Source organism: Dermacentor silvarum, chromosome 3 (genome assembly GCF_013339745.2).
Source record: "Dermacentor silvarum isolate Dsil-2018 chromosome 3, BIME_Dsil_1.4, whole genome shotgun sequence".
Taxonomy (NCBI): domain Eukaryota; kingdom Metazoa; phylum Arthropoda; class Arachnida; order Ixodida; family Ixodidae; genus Dermacentor; species Dermacentor silvarum.
The window spans coordinates 55,408,789-55,430,734 of record NC_051156.1 but is presented as its reverse complement, the minus strand read 5'-3'; the positions used below and the strand labels follow the sequence as shown (position 1 = coordinate 55,430,734).

The window sequence follows — 21,946 nt, the reverse complement described above, 5'->3', positions numbered from 1 at the left end:
ACCAGAACATCCCCTCGATGCCTCTATGGCCAGGCACCCAGCATATAATAATATGCTGGTTAGACATGTATGCCTTGCACAGAGCAGAATACAGTTCAATAAGTACAGGGTTTGTGTGTCTATGTAGAGTCATGATGGCTTTTACGACGCTTAGGGAGTCTGTAAATATTATTGATCTTTTGAGTTTCGATTTGCCTATACTCTTCACAGCCGATAAAAGTGCATAGGCCTCAGCCGTAAAAATGCTTGTTTCCGGGTGCAGTACATCGGACTCGGAGAACGATGGGCCGACTACTGCATAAGATACCCCTGCATGTGACTTGGAAGCGTCGGTGTAAAACTGAGTGCAGGACGAGTACTTGAACTGGATTTCTAGAAAATGCATCCGTATATGTGCCTCTGGAGCATCTTTTGTGATCTCTACAAACGAAGTATCACACTCTATGAGTTGCCAATGCCACGGTGGCACTGGCTTTGCTGGGGCCATCAGAGTATTTTCAAGTAGTGGGATGTTCATTTCTTCACTAATTTTTCTTACACGTAGTGAAAAGGGTTCTCTTGCTGTCGGCCGGTTATTAAAGAGTGTGGAACTGGTCATATCATTTACGGTTGAGAAGGATGGGTGTTCCGAGTTAGAATTTACTTTCAGGAAATAGGTGAGGCTTAAGGATGAACGTTGCATATCAAGCGACCACATGTCCGCCTCTACATACAGGCTTGCCACAGGACTTGTCCTGAAGGCACCAGTGGCTAGGCGGATGCCTAGATGGTGTACAGGATCCAGCATCCTCAGGGTGCTTGGCGTTGCGGAATGGTACACTATGGCGCCGTAATCTAATCTTGTGAGTATGAGGCTCTTATGCAAATTCAAAAGACACTTTGTGTCACTACCCCAAGCAGTGCGGCAATGAAGGGAAAGCTACGGGCGCGCGGATGCTGCACATGTGTTACCGCGCGAAGTAGTCCGGCAGCGTTTGACAGTGCTTTTGGTTGCTCGGAACGGACACTGAATCGACGCAGCTTTCACGTGCGACGGTTTCGCGTTTGCCCAGACGCGGAAGGGAAAGCCGCAACATAAGTGAACTTTTACGCTCAGTAGTGTGTTCTGTCCTATTTAACTGTTGCTAATAAGCTGTTTATGTTTTCTCTTCCCCAGCCTAAACCAACGTGGTTTAAAACGAAAGACTCTTTTCCGAAGCGCTCTCGCTTGTGCGCGCTTTGCCTCCGTAGCTTTCCCTTCATTGCCACAGAAAGTTGTCCGCGAATATAGCCATAGAGTAACATACAAGGATAAGAGAGGACACTTCCATAGGCCCCTGCGGCCGATTTTGGTTCGCAGCGCACCTAGCGGGTGTGTGGAATCTACACAGACTCTGATATTGCGACCGCAGAAAAACCAACCTCGAAGGCTATTTTCTGATGATTAGAAAAATTACACGACCTCCAAGATCGCTTCCGTGCGAGTGGTCGTCCCGGAGGCTATATTTCGATTTTTTTAATGCGTTGCTTCCATGCATCGAGTAGCTTCGTGTAAGCTTTACCGCCAGAGCAGCAAGCACACCTTGCCACTGTGTGTTTATGCAGACATTTTAAATAAACATGACAAGTCAATTGTCATGACTTGATCAATTAGTTTAGCTGAAACGATTTTAAATTGAATGTTAGTCATAGTGTGGTGGACATGTTTTAACGTTCAAATCTATGTATGTTTGTAATACAAGCGGGAACTACAGAAAAATGAAGTCTTTGGGTTAAGGCTTATAGCAACGGGCTTCTGCGCCACTTGACCGGGGTTCGAAAGCGCCCTCTGACATTTTTATAGTATGTAGTAAATTTATTTCTAGTGTAATACGACGATTTATCACAAGACACTGGTCGCACTGGTAGTCCACGAAAGCTGATCGCGCGCACAGCGACAGACGCAAGCTAGAGCGTTTTTTCGTCCTCTTCTTCACTACAATGGCCCCCGGAAGAGAAGATGAGCTATCCTGGCAACTTACGGTGTAGGTATGATCAGGGTGTGAAAGTATGGCTTAAGTCGGCTGACATCAACCGTGTCACACCCGCGATGTCGAAGGTCGTGTGATGGCGTCACAGGTTCGACAACGTAGTTGACAGCGGAGATACGCTCTATGACGCGGTAGGGGCCATCATAGCGTGCAAGAAGTTTTGTTGAAAGGCCAGGACTGTTCAGTGGGATCCACAACTAAACGAGAGAACCAGTCGGAAAATGTGGTGTAGGCACGCCATTGTCATGCCGCAGCTTTTGGCGCCTTGAGCGGCGGTCGTAGTGGTACGAGCGAGTTGCTTACAGTGCTTCTGCGTATTTGGCGGCTTCAGACAGTGGCGTGTATTCAGAAGAGCCGGGTCGGTGGGGGAGGAGCGTGTCCATTGTACACGAGGGCTCTCGTCCATATAGCAGAAAAAATGGCTAAAAGCCAGTGGTAGCTTGGGTGGCCGTGGAATAGGCATACGATACGAACGGCAAAACACTGTCCCAGTTACTGTGATCCAACGTTTTGAGATTTCAAGAACCTAGAACCTAATCTAAAAACGTTGCTGTGATCCGAGGCGACGTACATAGTCAACATGTCACCGAGTGTGCAGTTGAACCTCTCTGTCAAGCCGTTCGTTTGCAGGTGGTAGGCGATAGACTTGCGATGAACGTTGCTGTATGCAGCGAGAACGGCTTGTATTACTTCGGACAGGAACACACGCCCCCGGTCGCTGAACAGTTCGCGTGGTGCTCCATGCCGAAGAACGAAGTTCCGCAAGATGAAAAATGCAACTTCGCACGCAGAGGCCGCCGGGAGTGCGGCAGTCTCGGCGTAGCGCGTCAAGTGGTCGACACCGACAATTATCCATCGGTTACCCGAGGAGCTGCAGGGATGTACTTCGTATAGGTCTACGCCAACGCGATCAAAGGGCCGGACAGGGCAGCGGCTGTAACTCGCCAGGAGGGCGCTGTTGAGTTTTACGCCGTTGGCACGCCGTGCAAGCGCGTATGTACTGGAGCACGAGGTAATACAAGCCGTGCCAGTAGAAACGCTGCGTCAGCCGAGTATACGTTTTCAGAACGCCGGCGTGACCATTATGAGGAGCAGCACGAAAATAAGCGCCTATGTCAGCACGCATACGTAGTGGTATCACACGCAGCCACTTGCGTCCATCAGGTAAATAATTTCTGCGTAAAGGACGTTGTCGCGTACAGCAAAGTGAGCGGCTTGGCGACGAAGTGTTCGAGAAGAGGGTGTGACGGATGGATCGTGGAGGAAATTCAGCATAGTTGAAAGTAGGGTATCCTGTACCTCCACCAAATGTAATACCACGATTTATTACAAGACACTGGTCGCACTGGTAGTCCACGAACGCTGATCGCGCGCACAGCGACGGACGCAAGAGCGCTTCTTTCTCCTCTTCTTCACTACACTAGGGACTGCTAATGACATATTCTGCCCCAAGTTGGCCATAAACGGCCAGGAACAAAAACCGCAAGCACCTCACCTAGCAGATAATGCGGTTGTACTGCACATTTCAGCGACCCTATGGTCTTATCGAGGCACCGAGCACTGTCCGTGCGTGACATAACTGAGTCGTTAACATCAGACCAAAAGGGGAAGGCTGTGTCAGACAATCTTCAATTCGCATATGGGACAATGATTTTGAATACTTGTTCAGCACGTGCTCCGTCGTAAGGAGCGCGCTGCTGACGGCTTCACATGTCATAATGTGCTCAGGTGACAGAAATGTTCCAGGGGTTTCTTCACATGTTATAAGATACACAGATTGCTTTCTTTTTTCATGTTTTTCAAAATGAGTAGCCAGATGAGTGTCAGCGCTTGTCATTTGTGTACCTTCTTCGTCCTTCCGTCCAATTGTGAACCCTGCAGATACTGCATTACGGGGAGAAGAGCCGAAGAAAGCTATTGCTTTAGCAAGTTCCCGCTCACCCTGACGTTCTCGAGGACGCATGCAAAGGCACCGATGGGCACCTGCAGCAAGCCGGTGCACCCGATAATCCAGGCCAGCGCCTCGTACTCGCCAGGGTACTGGATACCGTCGTACACGGGTGGACTGTAGGTCAGCATGCGGTCAATGTACGTTGCCTGCGCATGCCGCACGAGGAAGTCACAGACTTGGAATGGGCAGTGTACTACGAAAATCTGCAAAGTGCAAGAAGTTACGTGAAATAGGAGATTCTTCGTTACTACTACCGGCCGCAATATTAACATCTCCAACGGTAAGTTCGAAAGCTAGGAGAAACACGACCCCCTATGAACGAAGGTTAACAATCACGACCACGCACAAGAAAATTTATTATCGCCAAGAAAGTAATACAGGTAGGTATATACCACAACGAATTATAAGAAAAGAAGGAAGGAGCATAGTATTCGCGGGCACATTGAGTGATCATGTATATGCGACATTCAACTAATTTGCAAATAGCGAAAGGCCATTAGAACCATTGTTCACCAAGTCAGGCATTTATTCGTTCATAGTATACGTTTGTCCTGGCGCTGGCGCATCTAGAAAGTTGTTACAAATGTAGAAAGACAGGTCCGCCCTAAAAGCGTGAATATGTGACAACCGAAACGTTTTCGAACTCGAGCAGATGTCCGAAGGAATGTAGAGCAGGTACTATCGGCCAAGAAAGTTAACGGACCACGGCTCCGGCGGCCGGCGCGGCTGCCTGGCCACAACGGGGCGCTGCTGTCTCGCTCTGCGTAAGGTCCCTGCATGTTCCAAAGGTAGCGCAAACTATTGTTCAAATAGGAAAGGAGAATTTCTTCCCCACCCTCTACCCCTCTCCTGACTTCTTCGCCGTTTTCCGCTCTCCCATTGGACGAGGCTTGACACGTGACGAATTACCCGCGCGGCTTTCGTTATCGCGGGAAACGGCGCCATTAATGAGCGTAGCAATACCGGGACACATGTGCGCTGTGCGTGAGCGTAGGCTTTTTACATTTTTGAAGACGCGTTCGGCTGCAGCACGATGCGGACTTGCTGTGCTGTTAGATGTTCGAATAGCATTGCCAAGGGGGGCAAGTTTTTGTGGTTCCTCGTGGCAAACGAAACCTCAAACGGCGAGCGATATGCCTCCACCGTATGCGTCTGGCTTCAAAAAAGTCTGGTAGCAGGAGTATTGCTATTAGGGACGCCGTTACAAACGTGCAGTAATTTTGTTTCAAGTTTTCACTATAATAATGAGCAAGTATGTAATGTGCAATGATTGCTGTGTTGCAAGGTTTTTATCTTATCTTAAACGGGAAACTGTATTATCAGGAACTCATAAGGTATGCAATGCTGACCGGTGCTAACATACGGGGCAGAAACTTGGAGGTTGACAAAGAAGCTCGAGAACAAGTTAAGGACCGCACAAAGAGCAATGGAACGAAAAATCTTAGGAGTAACGTTAAGAGACAGGAAGAGAGCGGTGTGGATCAGAGAACAAACGGGGGTAGACGATATTCTAGTTGACATTAAGCGGAAGAAATGGAGCTGGGCAGGCCATGTAATACGTAGGATGGATAACCGGTGGACCATTAGGGTTACAGAATGGATACCAAGAGAAGGGAAGCGCAGTCGAGGACGGCAGAAAGTCAGGTGGGATGATGAGGTTAGGAAATTCGCAGGCGCAAGTTGGAATACGCTAGCGCAAGACAGGGGTAATTGGAGATCGCAGGGAGAGGCCTTCGTCCTGCAGTGGACATAAATATAGGCTGATGATGATGATGATGATATACATCAGGAATTCATAAAGGTATGTAATGCTGATGTTATGTGCAATAATTGTTTGGTTGAATGTTTAGTCTTATCATAAATATATTTGCGTTGTGAAAGAGTGCCCTTAACACTCTCGACACAAGCGTGCGGAGCGAGACAGCAGCGCCCCGTTGTGGCCAGGCAGCCGCTCCGGCCGCCGGAGCCGTGGTCCGTTTACTTTCTTGGCCGATAGTACATAGTCTAGACTGCAGCGCTCGGTCCGCAAACGCTAACTGCAATACAGCCCATCGTGCGAAAGCACCTTTAACAATATGACGCAGTAGATGATTGAACTACACTGATTCCGAACTTGAACAATTCTAGCATCAGCACTACTCATTCTTACTGGCCCAGTAGCTGCCTATCTGTGTAAGAACCGCATCGCTTACTACCCATTTTTCGTGGCCGAGTATACCTGCCTTTCATTGTGTTAGAACCGCATCGTTAGATTATCTTGACAAAGGTGCTTTCGTGTCTCGTTTCATTAATTAAATGTGCAACATTTGTACAATTCGTAGTTCCTCTATATATATGAACGAGAAGAAAGCAAACCGAAGGGCCCGAGTTTTATTAGTACTATCACAAGAAGCCATCAAACAACACCAAGGACAGCATAGGGGAAATCATCTGCAGCTCTTAAATGAATTAAAGGAATGAAAAAAATTGACGCAGAAACTTTTCTGGGAGTTGATGCGTTAGCACTGTGCCACTTGCTCATCTCCACGCAACCCGCTGTCATTATCAGTGCCATGAAATTTGATCCGGCTAGTACAAACGACAGCGCTGCGGCGGCACGAACTGGTGCGGATGGCGGCGCAAGGTGCATTGATAACGCAAGCAAAGTATTACAGGTGGTGGTGCCAGGTGCGCTGATGACATTCCGATCGTTATAAGCCGTTATCGCTCTTAAGCGCCTTATCCATCCGCGTCGAACCATTATGAACTGTGATCAAACGTACTCCGTCGGCGGCTGCATATGTCACGGCCGCTCGGACCCTATCTTGAAAGTGATCCGCGATGTCGACAGAGAGTGCCGACTGCTGATAAGTTTGGCGCGCTGTGTTCTCTCTGCTTACTTTAGCGTTGAAGAGAGGCGCGCGGGCCCGTGCCTTGAAAGCGATATGCGAAACGTACAGAGTGCGGCGTGTGCTGAGAGCTCCGTCAGCGCTGTATTCTCGCCGTTTCGTTCGCGTTGAAGCGGCAGGCAGCACGAAGTAAGTCGCTCGCTGTTTGAACGCGATAGTCTTACCTGACGGGCGCACGGCTTTCGCGTTTGCCAAGCTTAGAAATGCTTACGTATTTAATAAATGGAATGTGAAAGTCGATGAAAAACAACTGGCCGCAGGTGGGATACGAGCCCAGGTATTCGCATTACGCCCGCGATGCGATTACTAATTCATCTACCCCGGCGCCGTTTTCCCATCCACTCTCTTGGGTATTTACGTTTATCTACTAGAACGAACCCTGGAAGTGTTAGCCAGCCCCACCACTCACGTCATTGGCGGCGGATGTGAACATCCCTTCTGCCGCAGGCATCCCGTTTACGTGGGCTTTTGGGGGGAAGGCAACTGGTCAATAAACCCACACATGCTACATGAAGGCACCAAAGCTGCCGAATTCAAAACGCTCGTTATTTAAGGAACGATAAGAAAGAAAACCGAGATCGCTTCTCGAAACGGGCAACTGTATTATCTGTGCATGAGCGACAAAAAATTTAAAGTAAGAACAGTTCGTTTTTGCTCCTTGCTGTTTCAGTTAATGCTCCTTGTACTGTGTACAATGGCACAAACTAACCTCGATGTACACCCGTGAGCAAAAGTATACGGACCAGGGGTTGTGCGATAAAGCCGATTTTTTCCTCTGCCTGTGAACGCAACTTGAAATTGAGGACTGCAGTCCAAACTTGGCATTGCGAACTTATCAGTATACCCATTAATTCCAGTTAATGCTTATTAATTACGAAGAAATTAGGTTTTTTCAGCGACCGTGTGGTCCGTATACTTTTGCTCACGGGTGTACATCTATAGCACCTACAAATGCGAGCCTTACAAATAAGTAACACCTGTCTGCAATATAAAAATTTAATACTGGCCATCATAGAATTACATAGTTATGAAGCCTTGGAAAAGTTTGCCGACAATGCACAAATAAATATTTATGTGCAACGCCACACAAAAGACACTGCATACCATTTGAGGCGTAATTTAATCAGGAGAGTCGCGTTGATATGTACAGCTACCATAGCTAACTTAACCGTGGTTCGGACTCTTGTATAACTTTGGGTAAGCTTCGTAACTCTGTTACTCAGATTGAGCCTAAGTGCAATAAATTGGGGGACCCGTATAACTAGAGTATAAGGCTGTAATCCTCCAATCTAACAGATAAGCGCTACATCAGCCAAAAGCCTTTACAGAATTAACATAGACGCACACATGCATTTCTTGCGATAGTAAACTATAACAAAATTAGCAGCCGTGTGTGAGGTTTGGAAACTGATGTGGTTGGTTTCTGCTGCCAGATATTATTTTACGAGTACAACCTTATCTAAGAGTACGACAAAAAAGTGTTTTCACTTACCGTCATTATAATTGGGCAGAAGATAAGCCAACAAACCCTGAAATATTTGTTTGGTGGCCTGCCCCACATGAACTCCATGTCAAAAGAAAATCTCTTCAGGCCTGAAAAAAATTTAAGAAGTGCTTGCTCTAACGATTGAAAATGTCCACATTCATTCCTCACACTACCACTACATGAAACAAAACTGACGTGCAGATGTTAACGGCTGCCTGCAAGTTTTCGTTTCTTTAATATATTGCCACTTTGGTAGACAGTATTCATTATGAGCATAAATATTCAGCACCTATAGACACATATGAACGTCGTGCACACATATGACGAGTACCATTAGAAGCAAAATAGCATGTTTTACAATCCTTGTACAGCAGAACGAGAGGTTGCGCGATAAAGTGCGATAGCATCACGTCAACTTCGAACGGATGCGCAATTTGACAGATTAGTGTTGAAGGTAAAACATTTAGTGTTGAAGGTAGGACCTTTGTGACAGACACAGCAATGTTGCCTCTAGGCGGCCCACAGAGTACCCTGGCTATTGACTGTGAGCACGCTATATTCAGAAAAAAAAACCTTTAGTGTATGTCATTTGCCACTAGAAACATTCGTCGCTTACTAAGTGCTGCAAAATTTATATGGGTACTTGTATATCTGTTGGGGGAAATGGCGTTTCGCAGTGTACAAATATTATCAATGCTATTGTTAGTATCACTATTATTCTTAGCGGCGGTGGCAGTAGTAGTAGCAAAAGATGTCTCTATGACAATCATCATCATCTGCCTATATTTATGTCCACTGCAGGACGAAGGCCTCTCCCCGAGATCTCCAATTACCCCTGTCTTGCGCAAGCTGACTCCAAGTTGCGCCTGCAAATTTCCTAACTTCATCACCCCACCTAGTTTTCTGCCGTCCTCGACTGCGCTTCCCTTCTCTTGGTATCCATTGTGTAACAATACTCACTTATGAATCTTCTGCATTGGCGGCTGTAGCCGTCGCAGATGGGGGTCCTTACTAATATTCTGCACGTAAAACTGTTCCTTTGGCAACGCGTTTGTTGTAATCTCGCTCGGGGCTGTGGTCCACTAACTCACTGCTGCTGGCTCTTCTTGGGCTTGAACGGATCTCTCAAACTGGGCAATGATGCCCGAAAAAAAAAACAGAAAGAGTAGTTGGATATTGCGGTCTCTTAAAAGACCACTCCACATGACCATTCTGTGGAAAGCCGCTTTGCGCTCACCGTATATCCAGAAAACGGTGCATATCTCCACGATGGGTATGAAGTGCGACATGATGCGCTTGACGGTGTGTTCTTGCAGCAGGCGTATAATGTAGGCGCCGGCCTGCGTGACCGTCGGGAAGCCCGAGATGAACATTCCGATGCACACGAAGAACACCGTCTGGTTCATGTTCCAGCGGAGGGACGGGAACAGGTCCTCGGCGCAGGCTACAACTGTGCACACGTTGAAGATCTGCACACGAACGCCGAGCGAGAAGTTAGGGGAGGACTAAACTGTCTACGTTTGTAACAAGAGATATGCTTGATTGCAGGAGAAACGCTGTGACAACCAAACCTTCTCGACTTATCTGGCATCACGGCTGTCACAAAATAAAGGTGACAGTTACATAAAATCAAAATGACTTACCTCCGCCTGTTTAGACGACTCTCAGAAGCGGCGGGGCGGGGGGGGGGGGGGGGGGGGGCAGCAGACACGCCGATGGTACAAGTTACGTGAAACACACTGTATAACCACTCATGTGTCTCATTTCCTCCTCTTTTCCGCACTTGTCACCAGACGACGTCGTTCTCTTCTGCCGAACGCTTGTTCCGAACTAATAAATCGCCTGATGCTCGAGTGTTATTTGCCCTCTGTGGTGCAGTAACACCGTCGCGCATTCTAGAATGTTATGTAATTTTGGTCCGAGACAAAATTAAGCGCAAACAACAAAAAAAAAGCACAACGGACGAGAAGAAACAAAGGGCAGAGCGCTAACTTCAACCGGTATTTATTGAAGACATCGCCTAAACTTTATGCAAGGATGTCACGAATGCACGATCATCGTGGCAGACATATTACGTCAATAATTCAATTATTTTCTCTCTCAAATATTTTTCAAGGTCTATCAAGGTTTATCTTTTTACCTGTCAAGGTTCATCTTTGTAAGACTGAATGTCAATTGAAGAGGTACTTAACGCACATCTTACCCGCTTTTTGGACACAAAACGCCCTATCAAACTGCCGATGGAGCCGTTGCAAAACACTCTTGTGCATTGAAAGGTTAAGCCAACTGGGCTGGTTAGCGCGTAGTTCGAGTCGCATGGAGATGCTGCTGCTTACCATCTCGTCTACGGAGAGCAGGAAGACGGCGCCATAGAAGATGCCTGACCAGAACTTGGGCCAGTGCAAGTTTTTCACCACCTCGGCGAAGATCACGAACGGAAACACGAACGCTGTGCAAATCAAATACGGCCTTCTGATATTATATCGACTCGGTTAAAACAAACTAGCGCTGGTGGGTGGAAAAAGTCACATACACTCAACGTGCCAGCGAATGGTGAAGTAACGATGCGCACTGCAAGCGTGTAGCAACGACGCAATTTTGCAACATTGAGCAGTAAACCCAGCGTGAACAGTGTAAGGTTTGCTGGTAGTGGTTTCGGAGTCCGACGTCAAACTGAGGGTCGCTCTTTAGCGTATGCCGCCGGTGCGCCTCGTTACTGGTAGCTGGCCTACGCTATCGGGGCGTCAGCCGAAGGCTTAGCGGGCCCACGCCGTCGTCCGAGCACACTTGATGAGGGTTGCTTCTTTAATACGAGGTCGGAAGGTAGGGGAAACGAAACAGGTGGTTTATTTACATGGAAACGGCAAACTTGTTCACATAACAAGGGGATACTCGTACTGGCCGGAGTACGGAGCGCAGTACGTCGTAGCATGTGAGCGCTACTACATCTGAGCAGACTGCATCGTTTTGGGAGAGTACACCAGATGAGCCACAAAAGTCCGCTTAAATGCACCTCGTCCTCCCTAGATCCCTAGGCCAGCGAAACCTGCGGTCACACCTCCCTCCAACCGGAGCGCCCAAAGTCGCCGAAGGCTCCGGGTACGCACAAACACTGCGGCGCCTTTGTTCGCCGAACACACTTGGAAAAGTAGCATCGGGCGCACACAGCTCACTGTCACTGAGAACGGAGGGGAGGATCGTAGATGGGAGGTTTCACACTTGACCCAATCTGGCGCGTCTTGGCTCCTGGGACGGCCCAGCCATTAGCGGGTTTATCTATCGAATAGGATTAGCGGCTAGCAGCGGCCGCAACGAAGCAGAGTCGAACGCACTTTCCCAGGCATTCCTAGGTCCCAGCATCGTGGTCGGCGGCCGGGCGACATTGAGCAACCACGTATTCGTTGAAACGTATCTCGCCATGGTGTCTCCGGTGGGCTTTCCCGTGGGACGTATTTTCAGCTTCACGAAACAATTCTTCACGGGAAATCAGAAGTCCTCGAAGTTCGCTATCCCCGCTGGCCGATCGTAACAACTGCTAGCTCCAGAAAACCGGGTTATACAGCACTGAATGTTGACGGGCCGACCAGCGTCGCAAGACAAGAACGTTCATTAAGAGCAAATCACGAAATCAATCCTGTACATCTGCTCAAACGTGTCCTTAAAGCACACATACCTCTTATGAAGCAGCGAATGATATTTAATATTGAATAATATTGAACTGGTTTACGTCGTTTTGGTTTAGGATGTTGGTTTACTTAATCTTTCTATTTGGGCTACCCGATTCTTCGGTCATTTCGTTTGTGCCTATGAGTATGTGGCACTGGGTATTTGTCCTTTCTTGGCCAATTCTCGAAGCGGTTCTGTGCCACTGTGACAAGGGGCAGAGAATCCCAAATTATATTTAGGTATATCTCGTACTTCTTCGTACATACACCTCTCGTCACCATTATTTCCTTGACAAGCACCATCAAGCGCTATCCTCCTGGTGACACCGCTCCGTCGATGCATCCGCTTAATTTGGTGTTTGAATTTGGATACAGCTTGAGCGCGGAATGGTGCACAATCGTCAGCATGGAATATGATTAAGCTGCGGTACTGTGCGGTACAAAAACTTAGAACATCTCATGAGATCAGAGATTACATACGATGAAAAACAATTGTGCTCTTCGCATTCAATTGTATATGGCATTTAACTGTTTCGTTGTGGCATTGCTTTACGTGGTTCATACATGTACGTCTAATATGCATCATTTTGCTGAGCCAATTACACCCCAAGTTCTTCAGTGTATTATGATATATGGCGTATCTAACGTATTTTATGTATCTGATCGGTTTTCATTTCAGGTAAGTAAAGTAGGTAAGTAGGTAACACTAAACAGGTAAGTAACATTGTCGCCCTTGCTACAATTCCTGTATGCTTGGTTCACACTCATGATTGTTCCACAATGATTTCTCCGCAGTGATTAGCAAACAACTTATTCTCTTCATATTTGGGTTCATTCGTACTGATGTCCGCCTTTGAGGACGTCTTAGAACAGAGATAAGCGGCATACATACTAGAGCACTGCACGGGCTCGGGCTTACCCAAAAGCCCGGGCCCGGCCCGGCCCGTGGGCCGGGCCGGGCCGGGTAGAGCAGTTTTTTCACAGGCTCGGGCCGGGCTCGGGCACGGCGTGTGCTTTTTGACCCGGGCCCGGGCCGGGCTCGGGTTTTTTGACGCGGGCCCGGGCCGGGCTCGGGCTTTCTGCGAGTTATTCTCGGGCTTCTCAACTCTGAAAAACATGTATTTTTCGGTCTCGGGCCGAGTTCGGGCCGGTTTCGAGCCGGGCTCGGACCGGGCTCGGGCTTAAGGTAAAGGGATGGCGGGCCGGGCCGGGCGGGTAACGTAGATTATTTCCGGGCCCGGGCCGGGCCCCGGTCTCGCCATAAAGGTTTTGATCGGGCTCGGGCGGGCCGCCCAATGTAAAAACGGGCCCGTGCAGTGCTCTACTACATACTATTAACCACACTGGCGGTCGCAAAAGATTCCAACGTGACCTATGCACGTGCCATAGATACTTTATAGTGGTAGGGCATAGGGGAGTAGGAGGGTGTAACCTTTCTTATACAGGGTGACCCAACTATCATGCACCAAGATTTAAGTATGTGCAAATGCGACATAGCTGGACAGAACACAGATATTGTTGTTTGCCGAAGCTTGGACATACTTAAATTATGTTTTGCATTCCGCGTAATTACATAGTCTGTATTAATTATTTATTTACCTTCTCAAATATTATAATTATATGAAAAGTTTCAAGGAGAAAATTGTAGAGCTACATGAAAAACTCCCGATAAAGATTTCCCGAACGTGAAAGAAGCCCACAAATATACGAAAGATTGCCGCGCGACTGGCCACTCGAGGCCCTTTGCGTGTGTTCAAAATTACATTGGTTCTGTCCAGCTACGGGGCATTTGCATATTTTTAAATCTTGGTGCATGATAGTTGGACACCTTGTACACTATCGTATAATACCATGTTAAAAGTCCCACATATATTATGCAGGTGATTCTCCTTGCATGACTGTAGCTTTGGTCGGAAGCGTTTTCAAAACGCCTTCAAATTAGCATGCGCGCAGGCTTATAGTGTAGCAAAAGTGATTGCAGTGTAATCTTACTGTAGGATTCAAAGTCCGTGAAGCACATGCCCAGCTGCTTGGCCAGACTTCCTCCCATGCCGAAGACGATGACCGAGCACAAGATGTTCGATATGGTCATGCCAAGCGGTAATAGGAAGTAGCACCTGTACAAAATGTTTCGACATGAGCCGAGCTGTAAAAACACATAAGTGCATTATGCTGTATCCAGCCAACAGCATGCCTAAACGCAGATGTTAAAGAAAACAGGAAAACAACAAATAAAAAAGACCTGGACATTTAAGGTGGCATACAACTGCACATCCATTATTACATACACTTCTTGAAGTTTAAATTTATTAGATTCAGACATACCTGTTTGAGAAGAGAAAAACAGTCACAATGATTTTACGTTCCTCTTATCCTGAGCGAGTTGTAAGAACGTGGTGGTTCGCGGAAAGCAAGGGTCGATGTTGACGATCAGGGTCGTTCTAGGATGCTTCAATTCCAACTTCGTCTTTTTCACCCCGCACCAACAGACAACGCGGTCTTTTATTGCGATCAATTATATGACACTCCAGGTGCATTTCTGCCATCACCGTGGGGTTCCGTTAAAATCCAAGGGCGATAATATCGTCGCCGCCAGTCATATGCTGTATGTGAGAGTGAAAGCCTGCGAGTGTGAGCCGGCTCTCGCAGCTCAATCTCGCACACGCAAGGGAGGAAAGCGAGAAGGAAGCATGCGGTCTTCCGTCAGGCGCAACGCTCCAGGGGAAGGGGGGCGTTCTACTCCGGTCGGCCTCAGCGGATCCTGAAAGCGATCTGCGCCGGGGACCGAGTCCGCCCTGCGCTGTTTTCGCGGTTTAGTTCGTGTTGATGCCAGTGGCGGCGTCACCGTCAATTCGCTCGCTGCTGCTGCCGCGCTGCCTCGCCCCAGCGTTTTCACAGCGAGTTTCCGCGGTCATCGAGTGAGATGTACACTCGGCGACAAAATATTGCGGGGCACGCGAGCGCGTGGCGAAACGGTCCTCCTCGCCTACTGGCGCCGCACCCCTGGTGTCGAGACCGACGCTTGCGCGCATGCGCGTCCCTCCGTTGCTGCAAGCGTGCATGTTTCTGCGCTTCTTCCTTGCGCGCCGGCGATATCCGAGTGCAGCCGCGAGGGGCCCCTCTTGCGATTGGCGCTGTGGCAGCTTCGACGGGCAAAACATCGTTGATATAACGGAAATAAAAAGTTCCTTTTATCTTGCCTGGCTCTTTCAATAGAGCGTCTTTTCTGCCTCGCTCTTCGGTGGGAGAACGTCTCGTTCGTGAAAAGAAATAAGGAACGATCATTGGCCACGAAAAGGCGCAGTGCAGAAAAAAAGGACTTGTTGCGTTCGCGACCGGCGATATGCATTCGCGCTCGTGACTCGACAAAAAGCGACCGGTGTGGCGCGCGCCAGCTCACGCTTCGTTTACTTTTGCCCGTCGAAGCCGCCACAGCCGCCACAGTGGGGCCCCTCGCGGCTGCACTCGGATATCGCCGGCGCACAAGGAAGAAGCGCAGAAATATGTAGCAGAAACATGCACGCTTGCAGTAACGGAGGGACGCGCATGCGCGCAAGCGTCGGTTTTGACACCAGGGGTGCGGCGCCAGTAGGCGAGGAGGACCGTTTCGCCCCGCGCTCGCGTGCCCCGCAATATTTTGTCGCCGGGTGTACATGTTGATGTTTTCTTGTGCGCTCGTGACACCATGCTTGTTAATTTACTTAGTATGCCTATGTTAACAATATTGTACGGCCGATAAGTCTACTATCCTTACTTCGTATAGATACCCACTGGTTTGCTATCGCAATCGATGGTTGTTCGCCTTTCGGGTGAAACTACGACCTTTTTATGAAAGCTTAACATCCACGATCCCAATCTAGCGTTACAAACTTTCATGTGGAAAAATTCCGGAAGGGGGGCGGGGATATGCCACCATTCATGATGGCGTACCACCAAACCAAGATCTCAACACTGATCAAAGTGGTCATGTCGCTGAAATTTCGTCTGGTATGATAACACTATAGTGAACCAAAAGGTTGCCCGCAATATCTGAGTCATATATAGCGGTACGAAAACTCCTAGGGTGTCGATAACGTGATGAATCACATCAAGGTGATGTAATAATTATATTTGGTGAAATGCCACGTGCTTCCTTCGTGCCTTTGGCTATGTTACATTGGATTATGCTTATCTCACTGGCAATTTAAAATCAGGTTTGTCACAAAAGTTCTCCTTATCTCACATCGGTGCTACCTATACACAGTGGCCCTGGATGAGTCCTCCGGTGATACGAGTAGCCAGAGTGTTTCAAACACAACGATTAGAAAACTCGTTTCTCTTAAGCTAGATAAATAACAGTGAAACATATCAGCATGACACTTCGAATTCATTGCACGTAACACTAGCATGACATGTTTTAGCTAAATTAGTGACTTCAGTAACGTTAAAGCGCTCATCAAAGTGAAATGTGCGGACTTCGCATATTTTTACGCGAATCGCCATTAAGGTATACAGTTTACGCACCAGTATAGCGTTGTCGTGTCGAAAGTGCAGTATGAAGCCAGCGAATGCAACTGGCCCAGGCCGATGGCCAGGCCCTGCAGCACAGAGAAGGCCGCATCCGACCACGCCTGCATTTATTAAAAAATACAGCCTCAAAATTAAGGAACAAAGAACTACTACCGACACTTTGGTAATGCATTCATTGGCAGATTTTCACGTGTGCAGAGAAAATATAAAATGTTGCGGGCAGCACATTCAATGTAATGTGGAACCTGAAAAGGCAGCTGGCAGTTAGTGATGCTTCGTCCGAGGCAAAGCAGCCTTCCTTGAGTTATTTAAACATTGCACGTCCTGTGACGGGCTATCTCAGATATAATTAGACAGCACAAGTGCTGTAAATAGGTCCGAGCCTCTACCATGATCAATCGGCACACGTCGGGGCAAATTCCAATACGTAGATATTCCGACTTGTACAACGGTGTAACCTAGGTACTTCAAGTCTTTCACAAGAATGCATCGCCAAGATAATCATATGTTTGATACGGCCGGGGAAGCGCAGCACTTTCATGTTTGGCATTATTGACCCTGTAGAGAACAGCTTTGCGTTGTTTATGAAGCTCATGAAATTGCAGTGATGATATAGACAAATATTACAGAACTTCAGTTGTTCCAGGCTATTCTTCAAACTGATGTTGATGATTATTTATTGGCATCCCCTTTGAAAAGGGGCGGCGACAAATGATCACCTAGCCTGCTTGATTTAATCAGGTATACTCTACATGTTCTTTATCTGCATTTTTGTATGCCTCTCATTATTCTTTTTCTTTTTCAAAAATTTACCATGTAGCACTACCTATGATTTTAAGAGATCAGGCCGTATCCATCTTTTCCCTGCTTTTTTTCCACCAGTACTCTAATCGTCTATTGCTTATCTCTACGGCTGATCTGTTTAGGTTTCCTTCCACTTTAAATCCAAGCGCTTCTGGGAGTTGCACGTTACCTACGGTTCTCTTTGGTTTGGGTGGATCCCGTCGCATTCCATTAGGATGTGCTGAGTTGGTCTCTAGATCTTAACTGCAGCATACACATGCCTCATCTAGTTCCAAATATTTGCTCCGGTATGTTTTGGTCCTTAGGCAACCGGCGCGAGCCTCAAACAGCAAGGCACTGCCCTTTGTGCTATTGTACAGATTTTCCCTTCTAATTTCTTTTTTCTCATTCTTGTAAATCTCCATTGTCATTTTTGTTTCCATTCTTTGTATCCAATTCACGGTCTCTATTTCTCTCACTTTCTTTCTGATGACTCCTGGTTGTCTATTTACAGTTTCGATTATCCTGTATTTGGTTGCCAACTTCCTTGACCTCTTCCTGCATTCTGTGTCCAAGCTTTTCATGTAGAGATACTTTTGCAATTTAGCCACCCATTTATTTTCATTCATGTTCCTGAGCCTTTCTTCAAAACTAATTTTGCTCTGTGCTTCTCTGACTTCAAAAGCGGCCCAACCCATGTCACCCTGCACTGCCTCATTTGTGGTATTACCGTGGCCTTCCAAAGCCGACGAGCCTACTGATCTCTGATTAACTTCCAAACCCGACAAGATATCCGATTTTAAGCATAGAATGGCATTTGCGAATGTTAGCGCTGGCACCATTACTCCTTTCCAGATTGCACGCGCCACCTCATACTTATTGTGGCCCGACAGTGCTCTGTGTTTCATTATTGCTGCATGCCGCTTCCCCTTTATTTTCAGATTATCTTGGTGGTTGCTTGAGTAATTTTTTCCTTCGTTTATGTGTACGCAGAGGTACGTATATTGCTTCACTATGGCTATTACTTGCTGTTGAATTGACACCACGAAGTTACTCGTCTCTTCAATAAAGATCATAATTGCTGATTTCTCTGTGCTAAACATAAGGCATAGATTTGCCGCTGCATTCCCACATATATTCGCAAGTATCTGTAAATATTTTTTATTGTCCGCTAGAAGCACAATGTCGTCTGCGTACACCAGTCCAGGGACCTTCTGTTGCACCATTTGTCCATTACGCATGTAGGATAGCTCAAAACATAATTCGCTGTTTTCCAGTCGTCTTTCTATACCCTTTACGTAAAGCGTGAACAACAATGGTGACGGAGGGCATCCTTGCTTCAATCCTTGGTGAATTCCCACCATTTCATTACCTTTCCGACCTTCCCACACCACTTGTACTTGCTTGTCTCTATATATCTTCCTCAGCAGCTCCACGAAATCGTCATCTACCATGTTTATGAACTGTTCCTCTGTGTACATTGAAACGCAGTCCAGTATCTGGTTTGGCACAGACTTCAGACATTACAAGAATCACTTGCATGAAAAACCTCCAAAATAGCCCCACAACAGCAAGAGAAGACACGGGTAACACAGCCCGGAACACTTAAGCTATGAACGAAGTCGCCCAACAATATGCCATGACCGGACAGATGGGCTGCGTTACTACGCTGCAGTGAAATTTTCTTAATTGCAACCATTGGGGGCGGCGCAATCAATATTGATGAATTCGTGACTTAATGTACCTGCGTATGAGTATTTTTGGTGCACTGTGGCACCATAATGTGTTAATTTCGACTGTTAGATGCTAAATACCTGTGCAACTACATATCACTGATTTCCATCTGTATCACCTGATCATTTGTATCAATGATCATAGATCATTTGTAACATTGATTTCCATTTTGAATGTATTCGCCTGGCAACACAACTCGAATCTTGTAGAGTGTCCGTTTATGAAGTTTCGAAAGCAATACAACATAGTCATATCTCCAACCCTAATGCTTATGTAGTGTACATACTGTTTGCATGGTGCCCCCATCTTTTATTTTTCAGGTGTTGGTGAATTGTGTTGATATGTATCTGTGCTGTGTAGCTGCACTCTCTATACACCAGTTTGAGGTAATAGATAGCAGCTTTTTAACATTTGACCCTGATTGGTATAACTTTGGACGTGCTTATTGCATCGTATGATACCGTTACGGAATGGGCTACATGAGCAGATAAGTGCCAGCCACTTTTGCAGTGCCTGCGTGGGCCGGAAATGTCGATGACGAAGAGGCCTGGTTCTTGATTTGGTGGAAGAGCCTTGCGACTCGGAGTCATTTGCGTCGGATTCAATTGCATTTGCTCACGTGCCCTTGGAGCCACATATGCGGCCGCCGCTTCTACGGAGGGGACCGGCTTTTGAGCAGACCTGCAGTACCTGCCACAGGCGAAACCATTTCGCCATAAGCTGCAAAGCATTCGCGGAACTTGGCGAGCTTCAAGGCTCCGAAGCCAACTTTGACACCCTGAACGTATGGTCTCGATGAGTGAAAAATCTGCGCGACTGGACAGTGCAAGCTCAAGTTAAGAACGCGCCCGTAGGCCGACAAGTAGACACGGGAGCACCAGCGAACGTGCTGCCTTTCGGCTGCTACCTCAAGATGCACCCTAAGCCGTTTCGGCGTCGGCGTCCCTCGTCAACGAGCGAACGAGTGGCGCCAAGGATGAAAGAACGAGCACGGAGCGCAGCGGGAGATGAAAGACGGCGAGAGCGAAGAGAGCGCGTGTTGGAAAGCGGAAGTGGTGGTAGCACCGGAAGCATGAGGACGAAAGCGGAGCAGGAGAGTATGGCGACAGGGTTAGCAGGAATGCTGAGTGCCAGCACGAAACATGCTCAACGGCGACCAGGCCTACAGCGAGCGCTACGGAAACAAAGCGCTGGCGTAGGCTTCGGACCCACTGCGCATGCGCTACTTCGCCTTCACCGCGATGCTAGATAATGCGTTCAGAGCACGCCACGTGGTCCCATGTTCAGGCTTGCTCTCTGAACAATGAGCGACGCAATCGGTGGAAATCTTCGTCTGCCACTGCTGCTGAACGAGCTGGCCCAGCAGAGGCTCAGAGCCATCGCCGAAAGGACCCTGTCGTTCAGAAGCGAATTATTTGCCACAGTATATCGCGAATTCAAAACACCTAAAGAGCTGCACTCCAATTTCGCATTAGGGGGAATCGTAATCGTCGGTGAATTTTTTTTAGTAGTTTATTGCAGCTGTACTATTTGTGCACCAATTTCTGTACCGTTCATGATTATTATAATTGTATCGACTGTCTTTCCAATTTCGTATGTGATGTGGCCCTCCCCTCTGCGTTGTGCAAACTCTGAAAGTAAAATAAATATTATAGACCATACTTCTGATGACCAGATTGTATTAACCGATTTTACTGAAGCGTTCGTTGACGTTGAGAGTTGTGCGGGATATTGTACCGTAAGACCTGACTGATGAGTTGCGTACTGTAAATCTATGTAGGTTCCTGGCGACTGTGTAGTTAGTTTAAGAAATCCACGTTGAAAAACGACAAATTCAAATATATGTTCGACGCCCGGCCAGAACGTTTAAAATACATTTGACAAAAATAAGTAATCATATAAATAAAAAGGAAACGTAGGGGCATGGTTTTTGCTAATCACGACCATATGAATTCATCAGGCAATGATGCCAAGGAAAGCATCGGGGTAATTAGCAGCGATTCAATTTGAGATTTAGAAAGTATTCAAGAAAACAGATAAAGCGCACGGAAACATAAGTTGTCGCATGTGGGAAGCGAACATACAACCTTCACCACATATACTGTCACGCTGCACGGGGGAACCGAATAAAAAGAAAAATAAGTGCGCGAAGAGTCGGGCGCTATCTGTTGGTCTTGGATAGCCGTACTGTCCCTTGCGCTAGCTAACCATCTATCATCTTGTGAATAAATCCATCTCAACCGTTACAATATATATACATATCTATGACCTTCCGTGTTAGAAAATGTTAAAGCCGCGTATTGTAACAATTACCTATTCAGCACGAAGAACACGTTGTGCCTGCGATCAAAAATTCAGCGCGTACCCTGGTGTTCCAGAGGCAGCTCCACCGCGGCGTGAACTGCTCCCACACCGAGCTCCTCGCGCCTGGCAGGTAGAGGGCTCTCGCGGCCACGGCGACCATGAGGCACGCTGGCAGGAAGCCCATCAGTGCACATATCTGCGTCAGCAAAGGAGAACAAGCACAAGGCGACGTACGGCCGTGTTCTTATGCTTCCACAATGACTGTGTCAACGCCACGCCTCAAACAGAAGACGGGATGTAAGTATTGCAGTTTACAAAACCATACAACTAGAACAAGAAATGTGTTATTTCATAACTCTGCCTTCACAGTCCTGTTGTACACCAGAGGTCAAGCCAGGCGACACCAGAGGCTAAGCCAGGCGCCATATTACGAATAAAGTTCAGGTAGATTGAGCTGTACGCTCCTGAAATTGAAACAGGGAGCGCTTGACTATCGCGCGTGCTAGCTTTGTATGACTAACCGTAATGTGCCAGAAATGGCTTTGATGGAAAATATCACAACCGCTCTTACATCCTTGTGCGTTTTACTTTCCGCCAAGATGCAGGAAAACCGGGTG

General features: G+C 47.4%; 1 protein-coding gene across 1 annotated transcript in view; it reads right to left on the bottom strand.

The window, feature by feature from the left end:
- The window catches only part of LOC119444362 (sodium-dependent proline transporter), a 24,777-nt gene extending 3,257 nt beyond the window's left edge, over positions 1–21,520 (bottom strand). Inside the window, exons 1-7 of the mRNA XM_037708769.2 lie at positions 21,391–21,520; positions 16,503–16,609; positions 13,992–14,116; positions 10,671–10,783; positions 9,572–9,803; positions 8,341–8,441; positions 3,951–4,106 (exon numbers count right to left, since the gene is read on the bottom strand). Of these exons, the coding sequence (XP_037564697.2) occupies positions 3,951–4,106; positions 8,341–8,441; positions 9,572–9,803; positions 10,671–10,783; positions 13,992–14,116; positions 16,503–16,609; positions 21,391–21,513 (957 nt within the window). The 5' untranslated portion in view covers positions 21,514–21,520. The remainder of the gene's footprint in view (positions 1–3,950; positions 4,107–8,340; positions 8,442–9,571; positions 9,804–10,670; positions 10,784–13,991; positions 14,117–16,502; positions 16,610–21,390) is intronic.
- Between the last annotated feature and the right edge of the window lie 426 nt (positions 21,521–21,946).